This window comes from Haliotis rufescens, unplaced genomic scaffold, assembly GCF_023055435.1.
Source record: "Haliotis rufescens isolate VD_foot unplaced genomic scaffold, xgHalRufe1.0.p SCAF_7, whole genome shotgun sequence".
NCBI lineage: Eukaryota > Metazoa > Mollusca > Gastropoda > Lepetellida > Haliotidae > Haliotis > Haliotis rufescens.
In genome coordinates this window covers 8,085,807-8,101,231 of record NW_025964361.1, presented here as the reverse complement: position 1 = coordinate 8,101,231, position 15,425 = coordinate 8,085,807, and the positions used below count along the sequence as shown (strand labels likewise).

General features: G+C 39.4%; 1 protein-coding gene across 2 annotated transcripts; it reads right to left on the bottom strand.

Moving 5' to 3' along the window:
* Positions 1 to 151: 151 nt before the first annotated feature.
* LOC124144462 lies at positions 152 to 14,636 on the bottom strand. Of its 2 annotated transcripts, XM_046513875.2 has the most exons (10): positions 14,518 to 14,636; positions 14,029 to 14,114; positions 8,973 to 9,232; positions 8,638 to 8,739; positions 8,010 to 8,188; positions 5,807 to 6,721; positions 3,997 to 5,421; positions 3,544 to 3,674; positions 2,524 to 2,654; positions 152 to 1,312 (listed from the first exon to the last, which is right to left on the bottom strand). In XM_046513875.2, the coding sequence occupies exons 3-10, from the start codon at positions 9,205 to 9,207 to the stop codon at positions 1,290 to 1,292; spliced, it is 3,141 nt and encodes a 1,046-aa protein (XP_046369831.2). In that variant the 5' UTR covers positions 9,208 to 9,232; positions 14,029 to 14,114; positions 14,518 to 14,636; the 3' UTR covers positions 152 to 1,289. The 2 variants fall into 2 exon arrangements, with proteins under 2 accessions (XP_046369831.2, XP_048243552.1); XM_048387595.1 differs by lacking the exon at positions 14,029 to 14,114 and having other exon boundaries at positions 14,518 to 14,596.
* Positions 14,637 to 15,425: the final 789 nt, after the last annotated feature.

Here is a 15,425-nt window from a genome sequence, read left to right as displayed (position 1 = left end):
GTTGATTATAATGTGAAATCATGTTGTTAATATGAAACGATGAGTCTTGTCTTATAAATCTCGAATCAGTGAGTTTGTAGCAAGTGAAACATGTCAATGAAGGCCGTGGATTTGTGAATGAATTGAAGTAGAGAAAAATAGTCCCGTTGTCTAATGAAAATATATCTTTGTTAAACTAACCAATCAGCTTCGAGAATCACTAATTGCACACTGGGCAAATATCAAAAAGATATTATACTGCATAATTTAGCCCATATGGGTAAATACCAATAATATAATTAAAATATAAAGTGACAAAACCCTTTCCATGATCATAAGAATTCTCCTCCATTGTACGATTGTACTATAGCATAATCATGTGTTTATGAATCTATATCAAATAGTGATGATACCAGGTGTTCATAAAAATGCGAGCATATTCTGCCCCACCGGTGTCAGCCGTCACAGTGAGTGAGTGAGTATGGTTTTACGCCGCTTTTAGCAATATTCCAGCAATATCACGGCGGGGGACACCAGAAATGGCCTTCACACATTGTACCCAGGCAGCCGTCACATTCACACACAGGTCAACAGTTAGTCCGAAAACAAACACAGGAAGACATGGTACAAGTCAAAGAGGCAATTGCACGAGATCATTTTTGTCACTGATGCGGCAAATTTGGAAATGCCCTCCGCAGTGTCTTCCAAACACACTTTTTAACCAGTAAATAAAACATCTGATCAGTGTTTCAGACAAATATCCATTTTATTGTACATGTGTTTCTGAAGTCAAAGGGCTACGATCGCTTTGTTATGCATTATCCTAAATTATTCTGATTAACCAATAGTGTAACGTGATCCTCAGGCTAAATTGCCCTACACACTGAATAAAATCAATTATGGAGGTTTTCAATGTCATTTCCAATCATCTGTCAATGTAACCAGCTCATTTACATCACCGGCGACTCAAGGATGCAAGGTCACTGGAGAAGCCGAGTGCTTAAACCTACATTTGTCCTGCTGCAGATGATTGTTCGAATCCCTTCTGATCATACATACAATGTACAATGATAATTGTCTTTTTGTGTTTTTGTTATCTGTATAGAATTCTTCACATGGTCATGTAAAATGAATGTACTCAGCATTTATATTTCTTGTTAAATACATCAGTGTCACAGGTATGTCTTGTTGTCAATGGCGTTGACGTGAAGCTCTCTTCAAAGTAGCATGTGCGGAAGCAGGTACATTTGAAACGTGCAGTGGAATAGATTAACATTGCCTTCTCGTCAACTAGACTGACTCATATCCCTCTAATGTATCGTTGAATATGGATCTGAAATTAAGATTAAAAGATATTAAATATTACATCATTCATCCAATTATGATCAATTCGGTTTTTTGTTGATATTCTTGGATAGTACGATTACAGTTACAATCGTTCCAAAGACTTTTAAATTGGTCGAACTTCATTCAAAATTGATAGCAGTTAAGACACATAAACTTTGTGTCATAAAACATAGAGACAGACCCCTTAGGTGTGCATACGGCTCGCATAAACGCACCCACAAGGTTGGGCTGTTAAAGTGGCTACCATTCTACAGGAAGATGATGTGTCAACACACACTATTTGAAAATCTCTACATTGAACTCGCACCTACATTCCAAATTTGGCGGTGCGATAATTTAGACGAGATGAATAGATACATGTATGTGTTAAATCCTTATATTATGCATTTGGTGCAAAAAGGCCCGCCTTTGATTCATGCCTCCGAAAAATACCTATTTCAGTGGATATCATCCAAATGGTGAGACATCTGTTCCCTTACGTTGAAGTGCTAATTCTGTTTTTCAGTCGTTGATGAATTATAGTCGTACATATTAATGAACTACTGATGAGATGAGTGTTCCCTAAAACACTGTTAACTCACTGTCACTGATTCCGATAACCCACGATGAGTGAGTGAGTGAAGATGTACGGCACTTTTAGCAAAATATCCGCAACAAGATTGCAAAACACCAGAAACAGGCTTCACACCTTGCCCAATGTGAGAAATCGAACTCTGGATGTGGTCGTGGTGAGCAAACGCTTTAACAACAATGCTACCCCACCATTCCAAGTCTAAGGATTATGTAACAAATATATGTTGATGTTTTATTCTTAAACAAATAAATACAGCTACAAATTTGTATGAGTACTTCTCTAAACCGAGTTAGAGTTGTTGGTATGGTATTTGCATTGCCTTGTCCTGTTTGTTTACTTTTTAACAATACACTCTATTGAGAATGGTTTTATCCATGCAAGACATCCATATCATCATATAATCAGATCAAGATTTAACATTGTGTTGTTATATTTAACGTCATTTAAAATGCCACACAAAACATTGTTCCACAAAACAGGAGTGACAACTCGATGTTAATTTAAAACAGGAAACCTTGAGAATACACTTTTAAAATAATTTTACATGTATAAACAGGAAACCGCGGGAATAGATCTTTTTAATAATTGTGCTTGTAGGGACCAATTTGACTCGTTGCTCTCACCTTCTTGTTGCTTTCTCCTGCAGCATCGATGACAGAGGCAACCCGACATCACCAAGACAACCAGACCCATAACGCACACGCCGGCCACAAGGGAGAAGATTACCACATCGCTCTCAGACCCAAGCCGAGCACTAGACACAAAACAACATTATGTTGATACTGTCAACAGTCGATCTTGTTGCTTATGTTACGAGTTCCACTGCTGTTGCTTATATGCGTTGTTCGATTGCCACTTATACTGCATGTGGTAAAATCAAACATTTATTAATTCTTCTACCAAGTCCAAATCGAACAGTACGATTGTTACTATATTTTTTGACACATCAACCACACGATTAAGTATAGATTTTTCCCTTTCAAAAGAAATAGCAGTCAGTAAGCTACTATAATCATTCACATGTGATCACCTATACATGTATTACACCTTCATCACTAAGAGCTGTACAAAACAGAGGCTGGACGATACCAACTTACTGTTGATAGTACAACAAATAAGCGGTGAGGTGAGGTGAGGTGAAATTGGGTTTAACATCGCTTCCAAGATTATTGCACTTATATAGCGACGTGCATGTACGTGTATGTGTTTGTGTGGCTGCTTGTACTAGTCCGGACTGATGCCGATTTATAGTGCTAGCACACTGAGATACCATGCCGCACTTTAACATAAGGGTATACTGACTCCGAGCCGACTAGTCCTTGTTTTAATGCAGAGCGCCAGACAGGGTAACAACAAGTACCATCTTTTAACGTCTTTTTGTATGACGCGGCTGGGGATCGAACCCCGGACCTTCCGCTCTCCGGGCGGACACTCTATCACGAGACCACGGGGACGGTCCAGCAAATAAGCATGATGAGGGTAAAATGACAAACGTTGTGAGACAATGCTAGTAATTGGTGAATTGTCCAAGTATAGAGTTGATAACGATGGTGAATTAGAAATATGGCTATCGATTTCTATTTGGCATTGCAATTTAATATGTAATGATTTTTGGAACTAGAAATGTAAATATGTTTGCTGACACTGTGACAAATTGCTGTTTGCACGCTCTACATTCGACCTCGTTTGGGCAATCAGAAGTGAAGTTCACATGTCTCAAAAGCTCTTGTAAAGGTGTAGATAAAACGATTCCTTTCTCCGTAGAATAGCCAACCTGATAAGAGAAACAATAACACTTTAATATATTACTGTTTCGGGCCAGACAAAATTATAATTAAATACAGACAAGGGTAGGTTCCAATGGCATTGAATCAACAACAGAATCCTGAATGTGTTGTGAAAAATTACACTCAAAAGAATAAGTATTAATGGCATGAATACATGTCAGTCAGTCAGATAGCAGTTTCGGAAAATACTTTAAGATACCGTTTGAAATATGGAATAGGCAGTGACATTTAAAAACACCTTCTGTGACTAACTCTGGAAATGTAATTCTTGATTACCTATGCAAGTATAAGGCAGAAACATTGGCATACCTCTTTATACACGAAACCATTGTCCACAGAAATCTGGGAGATAATATATCCAAGGTTTCCATCCCCATTGTCGTCAAATACGTTGATGCTGTCGCCATTCTGGTACATATCTAGTTTCACATCTTTCAGTTTAGCAATCAAGCCTGTTGTTGAAAATTCGGAACAGATCACAACATCCCCACAGACAGATGTTGTTGCCTCATGGAACCCCAAGACAAGGCTGTATATTGTGTAGACAACAAATGATGACCACGGATCAGGTTGGATACTTGCATCAATCTTTGTTGAAAGGCATTTCTGTCGTTTATACTTCTGAAAACTTTTCGGAAAATAGCACTGCTCGATGTCTTCAATGTAATCTTGTGGCCACGTGTTCACAGACTGTTCGATGTCTATAGTCTTAAAGTGTTCGGTAAAAGCTTTAATATCTGGTAGCTTTTGTACTATGGTGAAAGAGCCTAGCAATTTAGGAGTAAGAAGTTCCACAATTTGACCCCAACTCTCACCACCAATGAAAGCAAATTCTCCACCTTCTAAATTTGGATACAGATTCTCCATAACCAAACGTGTTAGTGACGGCAAGGCAAACACAATGACAACTTTGGCATATCTGTAACGTCTGAGACTAGATATGTAGCCTTTATGTTTAGTAGGGTCGTCCGTGTTCTGTGCTTCAATGGACTGTGCCACGCATATCTCTTGCTTCTGTGCAGCGTCAAGAAGAGCTTCTTTCCCAGCTATTCCATATTCCTCATTCGAGAAGATTATCTGTACGTATTTTGAACCAGTCACTTTCGCTAACTCCATGATGACTTTAGCCTGTTTGTGATCTGGTGAGCACGTTCTCATGAAATAGGGATGGTCTTCCCTCACACTCAAGGTGGGTGTTGTCGCAGAAAAGGATATGAACACCTTCCTGATCTCCGTCATTAATGGCGACAGTGGCACAGCAACAAAACTAAAAGAAGGACCAACATAGCCAATTATCTTATCAAGAATATCCGCACTGTTTGTACCATGACCAAGCCTCAAATCACCATTATTCAAGTTGATAATTTGCTCTTGTATCCTGAATGGACTGGAACATGTGTCGATCACGACTAAGCCAACTGATTTGTTTCCAAGTGTCTTACTGAAAATACCAGACTTGGTGTTCAAGCTAGATACAGCAAATTGCATTGCTGATGTGTGATCAACACTCCCGTATTTCTGAATGGTGTTTCTCATATGTATGGCAGCCATACCAATGATGTAAAAATCGCCTGGTATGTATAGAATTTCCGCACACTGGTCAGTTGTCACGCACATTTTACAGTCATACTCTGGCTGACATTGTGCTTGTACCGCGTGTGTTTGTTGTTGCTTGTTATCGTATGCCACGATGTCGTCCGTTATGTGAAGTTTGTCCCCTGTAAACTCCCCCACCTGCAAAAACAATGATGTACATTACATGCTACAGCTTAAGGATACAAGTATACCAGTTGACTGTTATATGACATTGGTCCCCCATAAAGCTGATTTACTTTGTAAAAATTGCTGTTTGTCAATCAAGATCGTACAGGCATCTACAGTTTGTAATTTGTTTAGAGTAAACTACAGATATAACGAACTCAAAGGGACCTCTAATTTTAGTTCGTTATAACCGTAGTTCGTTATAAGCACATATACAGCATAACTACAGCAAATAGTCGGGACAAAAAAGTAAGTTCGCTATATCCGTCAGTTCGTTATAAGCGTGTTGGTTATAAACGTTGTTTACTGTATATTGTTAGTAGATGTAAGAAGGCATTATGTAACTTTGGTACTGCACCTTGTAAAATCCAAATATATTTCCCTTGTCGCGTAGGTTGAAGACAACGTATGTTGGTTGATCCTTCCTTACATAAAATATTTCTCCTTTCTCAAAATCAAAAGTTAGGTTAACGTTCTCAAATTCTTGCTGAAAGTCCAAAGTGGTATTGACATTGATTTGTTCCATCTTTGAAATCATTCGCAGTTTCAGCAGACCCCTCATCTGATCACAGAGTCCAGCATTGGGAGCACATTCTGTAGAGTGTATTTCTTTAATTGTTTTTGCAAATGCTGCAGCACCCCGTAGAGCGTAGTGGATATACAGCCGAAGCTTTTTATCATTCCGATTATAGTCTTTAGCTTTATCCATACAGTTTTGATCCAAAGGAATCTGACATTCAGTGATTTCTTGCAGATACTGGCGGAGCCAATCATTATCTTGTACATGGTTCGTCACCAGTGTCATGTTTGAGTGCAGGTCAGTCCAAAATCGACTGAACAACTCGACATCATAATGAGGAGGACTTGGTGTTAAGAGTCCTTTAGTTCTGGGGATAACGTCTCCGTTGCTGTCTCTGACCCGTGTTTCATCCAGTCCTAATGACTCCGAAACGATCATTTGAAAGTTTGTGTGTCCCAAATGGATTTGGAGGTATTTAAACATGTTCTTTGCGGTTTCGCCTCGACCAATAAACACCAGCGCCAATACAGGACTTTCTGCACTTCTCCCAAGGTTTTGGACTAATTGATCGAAGACACTCTTTTGCTGATGATTAGTTAAGCCTAGGTCTATAGGAAGGAACACGGGAACACATATATCATGCACCTCTGCAGATGCCTTCAAGGCATAGGCTGCTTCTTGGCCGTAGGTATCAGAGTCGAACATGATGCCAACATAGTTCCAGTTAAGAGCCTCCATGAGCTTCAAGATGACCTACAGGAAAGATTAGTCTAACATTCAATTTGAGTTAGAACATCTCACAAGAGAAGCATGGCAATGTTATCTATCGTTCTGACATTTCTGGGTTTCGTGTAATCTCGGCCAGTTACAGTATAGAGGAAATCTGTTACCCAGCAGGACATACACTTGCATAGCCTTTTACAACCTGCGATAAAGATAAAGCGTCCGTTCATATGACCCGGTGTATCAGGCTAAACCTTTCCCCTGGCCAGTTCTTTACCTTAGACATAAAGGGTTCGGCTAAAGCTAAACCTCAACGGCATATCCTAAGCCAGTTTTAATGAAACTCTTTCCATGACAACAGTCGCACACACACACACACACACACACACACACACACACACACACACACACACACACACACACATATATATATATATATATATACTATATATTATACAAGGAGGAGTGCTGTAGTTGATTTGCATTGGATTCGTTGAGAATTTTATTATTTCATTACCTAAACAGCGGAATTAATTTGCGTCGATATTCCTTCGTCACACATCAATTATATATATCATGTTTCTATTTTCCTATCAATTAAAGGGGCGGCCGGGTAGCCTAGTGGTTAAAACGTTGGCTCGTCACGCCGAAGACCCGGGTTCGACTCCCGACATGGGTACAATGTGTGAAGCCCATTTCCGGTGTCCCCCGCCGTGATATTGCTGGAATATTGCTAAAAGCGGCGTAAAACCATACTCAAACACTCACTCACCTATCAATTAAACGATTATTGAATAGTACGGAGAAATGAATACAGAAACATTATGAATATCACTGGCAGCATAGAAACTTGGCATTTGTCAATCATCAATTAACATTAACATCCCTATGTTCAATAATTAATAATAGAAATCTTTCAATAAGTGAATATTACAGAACAATATCTACAATATGATATACAATATGTGATAATGAATACACAATTTCCAAAATATGAGAAATATATAATGGGAGATACTCGAAAAACTCTTTCCACATGTCCTGGGGAAGAATGACCTTAGTTGAGAAGAAGTGGCGTGCGATGAGATAGAACTGGCCTTGGCTGAACCTTTCTCACCTCAATTCTGCGGGGAAGGTCTGGTCATGGGTGGAAAGAACTGGCCCCAGGTAAGAACTAAAGTCTGTTACACGGGATAGGGTGGTTAGGTACATCACTGTCATACAGCTGATATAATGCTAAAAACGGCGTTAAACAAAAACGCACACGCATGCATTCCATTTTTCTTTTCGCATTTCGGAAACACAAAGTTCGTCTTACATCAACCTGTACGTCATCCGTTTCTATGACCCGGTACAGGTTTTTGTAGATCCTCTTGTCAGATAAGATGGCGGCGGTGGCGGAGAAGCTGATCTGTAATAGACGATCTTGTTCCGGGAGTGAACTCAGTAAACGAGACACGGCCTGGGTTTCTGTACTGTACTCAGGTCCAAGTATTGCTGTGATATAAAAACAGGGATATATTTCAGATGATAAAATAATAAAATCCGGAAAGTACTTTCAGTAAATGTCCATTTTCACATATACAGTGAGGATTCTGGAATACATTTGGTCCCCAGCAACCCATGGTGCACGGAGAACTTTGTTGGTGGCGTGTAACCTTACCACGATAGTACCACGGATGGTTGTTTATGATATCATCACTGGATGTATGGTCCAGATTATTTATAGGCCACCGTCATATAGCTGGAACGTTGCTTAAAGAGGCGTTAAGTAACACACGAACGCTCAAGCACAAACACTATTTTGACACAGTGTGTTCTACTGCATACTATTAACCGAACTGTCTAGCCCAGACTCGATTGTTTCAGGCCGCCGTCATTTAACTGGAATATTGTGGCGTCAAAAAACAAAGAATGAAATCTTTTAAGATACCCTGAAAACATACCAAAAAGCTGGGGCCCTTGTCGGTCTATGTATTTGTCCATCAGTTTTATTGTTTGTGCAACGGCTTTTTCGTCTTGGCCACAAGTTTTGAAAGCATGGAAACCTGGAAATGTGAAAAAGAAATTGGTCAGGCCATGGACACTAATTATCATGACATAAAGATTAAAATTAGTGATGCACCAAGAAGTGAAGAAATCTTTGATTATGCGACAGATCGTGTCTGGGCATAATTATCAAAACACCAAAGTAGCTCGATCTCGTTGTCATGTTTCTTTCGCATTGAGTCTGTTTTCCAAGTCATTAAATGAACTGGTTATTTCATTGTTAACTTCATACCTAGTGTGACGTTGGGAATGTAGTTCCTGTCATTTAGTTGTCTGAAGAACCACCTCACTGCCTCGTTGGTCTGAACAGACTCGTAATTCAGTTTAGTACAAGTTCCATCCACATATTGCTGTACTGCAAGGAGCCCTCCTAGCACCACCTCTCCTGGCATGTCCACTTCTCCATCAATGGACAGTGCAAGGTGGAGGTGGAGGACTAATACCCAAGCCTGGCTTAGACACACCATTTGCAGCCAAAAATGTTTAGTTATACTGAAATAAGATCAAAAGGTAGCATGATACGAATCAATTTGTCTCGTTTTTACAATCAGCATGAGCTATATACAAATATGCAATATTCACGAAAATGAGGAAGCAGATTGTAAAATGTTACACAATGACGCGATACAAATTGAAATAAGCAAAACCAATACCTTGAGGAAATGAATGTATTTTGAGAACGTTTTTTTTTATTTTCACTGCACTTCTTGCCCCTTAACGGATCAACAGCCTTATTTGCATTAGATAAAATTAACATTTTTGTGGAAAGATGGCGTCAGGGAATACAAGGAACCCTCTAGAACACTGATGAAGACATCAGTTTTACCATCCTGGTACACTGTTCAAGCATGTGGACGTTTCACGGATATGTGCTCCAGAGTGTCATTAAATACGAATAAGTATAGTTAAGTAATAATAGATAAACGTGGTAAGAGTGCACCGTTTAAAAAGTGCACAGCCAGTTGCAACCAAGGAGAGGCAACTTAAAGAATAAAGACCCCAATTGACACTGATAATGATCCCTGATTAACAAAAGAGAACATATATACAGGCGGACTAGTTGAGCAACTGAATAACAGCAATAACAGAAGATAGCTAAATCAACACTCTGACAACACAATCACCGAGATGCATAGACAGCTGGATGTGACCAATTTACACATGAGAGTTAATTAACCCAACACTCTAAAGATAATAACCTTGTCTTGGTTAGATAGGGAGAAATAAGTACTGAGGGTCCTCTATTAAAATAAGTCTCTGGACAAATAAGACAAAAAGAATATTGTCTAAAAGTCTCTTGGGCTGAGCAAGGAAAGTCTAGACTTCTCTAAAATACAGGTACTTGAGCTACAGAGATTCTAGACTCACGACAATGAAAAAGGTACTTGACCTAAAGAGCACCCTACACCCAATCGTAAATAGGTACTTGACCAACAGAGTAACCTGACTCCCAATCGTAAAAAGGTACTTGACCTAAAGAGCACCCTACACCCAATCGTAAATAGGTACTTGACCAACAGAGTAACCTGACTCCCAATCGTAAAAAGGTACTTGACCTAAAGAGCACCCTACACCCAATCGTAAAAAGGTACTTGACCTAAAGAGCACCCTACACCCAATCGTAAATAGGTACTTGACCAACAGAGTAACCTGACTCCCAATTGTAATTACACATGTAGGTACTTGACCTAAAGAGCACCCTACACCCAATCGTAAATAGGTACTTGACCAACAGAGTAACCTGACTCCCAATTGTAATTACACATGTAGGTACTTGGCCTATGCTTGGCAATCTAGGCAAATTGGCTATTCGTGGATTACTGCAAAAAACGGGGTATAATATATTAAACACCCACAGCTAGGTTTAGCTCCTTAACACCAGAGTAAGCCGGTACAAGATTGAAAACTACCCCATAATTACTTACTTGCAAAAGTTTTGACCTGACCTTCCATTAACAAAGCGACCCGTAAATATTCTTGCGGATCCTGTTGGTGGCCGCTCTAGATATAGTCAAGTGTTATGAACCATACACGCTGACGGCGGTGAGAGCAACCTCAATTTGTTAGCGTGTGGAACGATATAACCTAGCGAACTGAATTGTTATCTAAAATAAGGAAAACCCAATTGCGTGAAAATCGAAGTTACTAAACACTTTGAATACATGAATAAACTTGCATACATTTATGAGATATCATATATCAAATCAATACATGATAAAGGTATGTGATTAAACTGCCTGTTTAATGAGTGAGTGAGTGAGTATGGTTTTACGCCGCTTTTAGCAATATTCCAGCAATATCACGGCGGGGGACACCAGAAATGGGCTTCACACATTGTACCCATGTCGGGAATCGAACCCGGGTCTTCGGCGTGACGAGCGAACGCTTTAACCACTAGGCTACCGGACCGCCCCTGTCTGTTTAATGAATAACATTTACGACAACAAATTCATCTCAATACGCTGAGGAACGTAAAGGTACCAGACGGTGACGACTGGCGGACATTGCCGAACGCCGGACAGTTACGAGAGGTGAAAGAGCTATGCCCCTGCTGAATTTTGAGAAAATTGGCTACATATGGAAACATGTAGAACTCTTCTGAACAACACATAATATTATGTACACAGTGAAATACATCTTCATGGTCATTGGCATGTTCGACCCGTGAAGATTCCGGGGTAGAATAGGTCTTCAGCAACCCAGGCTTGGCGTAAAAGGTGACTATGCTTGTCGTAAAAGACGACTAACGGGATCGGGTGGTCAGGCTCGCTGACTTGGTTGATGCATGTCATCGATCCCAATTGCGTGGATCGATGCACATGATATTAATCACTGGATTGTCTGGTCCAGACTCGATTATTTACAGACCGCCGTCATATAGCTGGAATATTGCTGAGTGTGACGTTAAACAACAAACCAACCAACCAACCAACATTGGCATGTTCATGAACAAAACAGTTAAATGTCACACGTCCTGCTTTGTCAGTAGCGTTCGAAAGTTCAGGATGGTTTCCACATTAGCTGTCTTGGGTGAAACACGTTCCTTTCACAGCATGGAGAAGGTGCTGCTTAAGGGTCTTGGCGTTGCCCACGTCCACGCCAAACCTCATGGCGTTGGTCGTACCTGGAGCATCCGGGCACTAGCTTACGTGATCAGTGATCAGTCTGCAATTCTTCTGTGTTGATACGGAAGATACTTCAGTTTGGCTGTGTGTCACGCCTAGCGCGTAACACCTCCAGCAAGTTAACGTGACAATATCTCTCCTTCCTACCTCGATTTGAGGTTCTGATAATATACCCCTACATTATTAACCTGGCATTTAACTGTGTAAGGACCAAAGCACTCAGCTTTGAGGGAGGACTTTTGGATGTTCACAAGCTTTAAATTGTCTACCACGAGCCTTCTTGTCAAAAGGAGCATTTGCCTTAAACTGAGCTGTAAACAAGTGCTGCTTAGCTAAATTAGTAGCTTGCCAGAGGCTATTCTTTATCTTATCGGCTAGCAAATTCTCAGATGGATTATCATCTCCCCACTTGACTTTTACCAACTTCAAGGGGCCCTTGGGGGTATGATCATAGACTAACTCAATGGAAAAAAGCTAGAGGTTCCTGTCTAGTATCTATGCCAGCGAACTATCATTGCTACCATTCTAACCCTAGCTTGGGCAAACTGACCACTACTAACAATACTAAGAACCTGACTTTGACCACGACTACCATTGCCAATGGTATGTCCACCATTCTGGCTACGATAGCGATTATTGAACTAGTCATTACTACGGAAACCTGAACTATTCTGAGAAGAGAAGCCACTTGATGACTGAACCTTATGTACCAGAACATAATTGTCTCACACTTCAGCTACAACTGACAACTTCCCCACTTTCTGTTCTGAAGAGAGAATTTACCAACCAGGCAACACACTATCCTTGACCTTTTCTAATACCACTAAATGTCTAAGCTCGGACAACTCCTTAATATAGACTCTGCATTAGTCCGACTATCAAACAACTTGCCCTTCTTAGCGTAACTTTCAGAACCTGCCTCTTTGAGACCTCGAAATTGATGACGATACACTTCACTTGTCACCTTATAAACCCTGAGAACTGAAGACTTTACTTGCTGATAATTCCTGGCTTGAACATCGTCCAATGAGTTACAACAGTCACCTTCTCATTAAACTTAGGCTGAACGAGAATATGCTAATATTCCTCAGGCCATTGTAAATCTGCTGATATTCTGTTAAACGGCCCAAAGAAAAATCTTCAACCTCAGACTCATCAAAGTTAGGTAAAGACCGGTAACAATCTGAAAGGTGCAATTAATACACAGTGACTGATGAACAACAGAGGGAAGAAGAATGTCCCTTGTGTGCGTGAGTATGCATTAGTGATGTTGTGAATCTAACGTAACGACTCGACTGCAGTTTAAGTGGTTACGTGATTTCGTCATGTCATCGACTGACAATTAGGGGGGCATATGCATGCCAATGCCAAACATTTTATACCGACAGCGTTCTCGTAGAAATTAATGTTTATGACTGCCTGCATGCATTACATTTCGTATGAAACTGAGCCAATTTAAAATTGAATGGAAAAGGAATCTTCTTATCTGAAAGTCGGTTATCATTATTAGCTGCCATGTACATTAATAAATGTGAATTCTCCCAGCCCTCTTTTGATATAGACCCCCTTTTTCAGGATCCTTTTCATCTATTTCCGTTTCGTTCTCTCATGTGCCAGAAGAACTCCTTCTCACCTTTTCGTGAACACTTAGTATCATCACAAAAATTATGTTCATGACATAGCCGAAATTGTACAAACGACTTTTTATTTTTAGCAGAGTGAGTGAGTATTGTTTTATGCCGTTTTAAGCAATATTCCAGCTATGTCACGGGCTTCAAACATTGTATTCATGTCGGGAATCGAACCCGGGTCTTCGGTGTGACGAGCGAACACTTTAACCACTAGGCTACCCCTCGTCCCCTGCTTTTAGCAGATATATCTTAAGATTATAGAAAGGCTTTTGTCACTTTAATTACTTGTATATGTACGCAACTTTATCAGTGGTAAAACAGTTTAACTTTTGAATATACATTCCACTTTTAAAACACACAACTTATGTATATCAAATTTGTTGTAGTATGAAAAAGGCATTTTTTTTTATCTAATGCAAAGTAATAATTCATATCGAAACATTGTCATTAAGACAGACCACATTAGACAAGCATGTTTGATATAATGAATGATTTAGTATTATATCGGCGTAAGAAAATGTAATTTACTTACAGATTTGATACTCAATCCCGTCAGTGTGACTGATCACGTTTGAGATTGAAACTGAATAACCTGGTTATCGTCTGAGCCAGTATCTCCTGAAAGCAACATGACTTTTCCATAGAGGTTCGAGTTACAATCAGCCATTATTGTGTCCGTGAGGATACAACGTCCTGATATTAAATACCATTTCAAAAGCCCTTCGTGTAAACAAGAATCCGATTATATGAAGGTTTTTGTCACTTTAATTATTTGTATATTTTCACACGTGTATACCTTTACCAGTAGTAAAACAGTTTAACTTTTGAATATAATTTCCACTTTTAAAACACACAACTGATGTAGGTCAAAACCTACGAATAAAACAACTTTCCTCATCTAATGCTAAGAAATAATTCATATCGAAACACCATTGTTATTGAGTCTCGCCACTTAGACAAGCATGTTTGATAAAAGGAATGATTTAGTATTATATCGGCGTAAGAAATGTACTTTACTTACAGATTTGATACTCAATCCCGCCATGTGACAGATCACGTTTGAGATTGAAACTGAATAACCTGGTTATCGTCTGAGCCAGTATCTCCTGAAAGCAACACAAGGAAGAAAGTCGTTATTACATGACTTTTCCAAAGAGGTTAGAGTTACAATCAACCATCAACATAATTTGTGTTGATGCGGATACAACATCCTGAAATTAGATACCAACATTTCAATAGCCCTTCGTGTACACAAGAAGCAGAATATGGTTAGATTTTTAACAAGAGCGCATCTATAAATATGTCAGAGGACAAGGCCTGGCTATTCTCGACTGTGACAGACAGTCTTGTACTTTACATGCGATGAGCTTATAAGATGACAAAATATAATGCACCGCCATCTGCATTTGATAGTGTGGATGTAATATGTAATATGATTTGAGCTCTTGTGCGAAGGTGTCTTGTGTCTTCTGGTATTATAGATGTATACTTTAACGCATATTACATTTAAACTGATGAGCAAAAGAAACTATATTTCTCAGTTGACTTTTATGTTATGCTTGATTTCTAGCTGAATATCTTATGTTAGTGAAATTATATCCAAAAAGGCACTCAAAGGATACTTGTACATTGTTTATGTTTAAAAAATATAATTACTAACAAAATATTTTGACGCGTATCTTCGATCTCTTATCGTTAATATATTCTACAAATGCACTTATATTCTATTCTTTCACATTGTGTTAAGCCCATTTCTGGTGATATTGCTGGAATATTGCTAACAGCGGCGTAAAACCATATTCACTCACTCACTCTATTATTTCATGTGTATATAACTGACAATCAATAACATAAAGGTGATTCACCATAAAATAAACTGAACTATATATTTATTCCTCCACATGATACATAATTATGTGACCCGTGAAG

Coding starts and splice junctions, on each gene's coding strand:
- LOC124144462 (XM_046513875.2), bottom strand. CDS start 9,207: ATGGTGTGTCTAAGCCAGGCTTGGGTATTAGTCCTCCACCTCCACCTT. Junction 8,189..8,637: donor ACAAGGGCCCCAGCTTTTTG/GTATGTTTTCAG, acceptor TTTATATCACAG/CAATACTTGGACCTGAGTAC. Junction 1,313..2,523: donor CAGGAGAAAGCAACAAGAAG/GTGAGAGCAACG, acceptor TCTTAATTTCAG/ATCCATATTCAACGATACAT.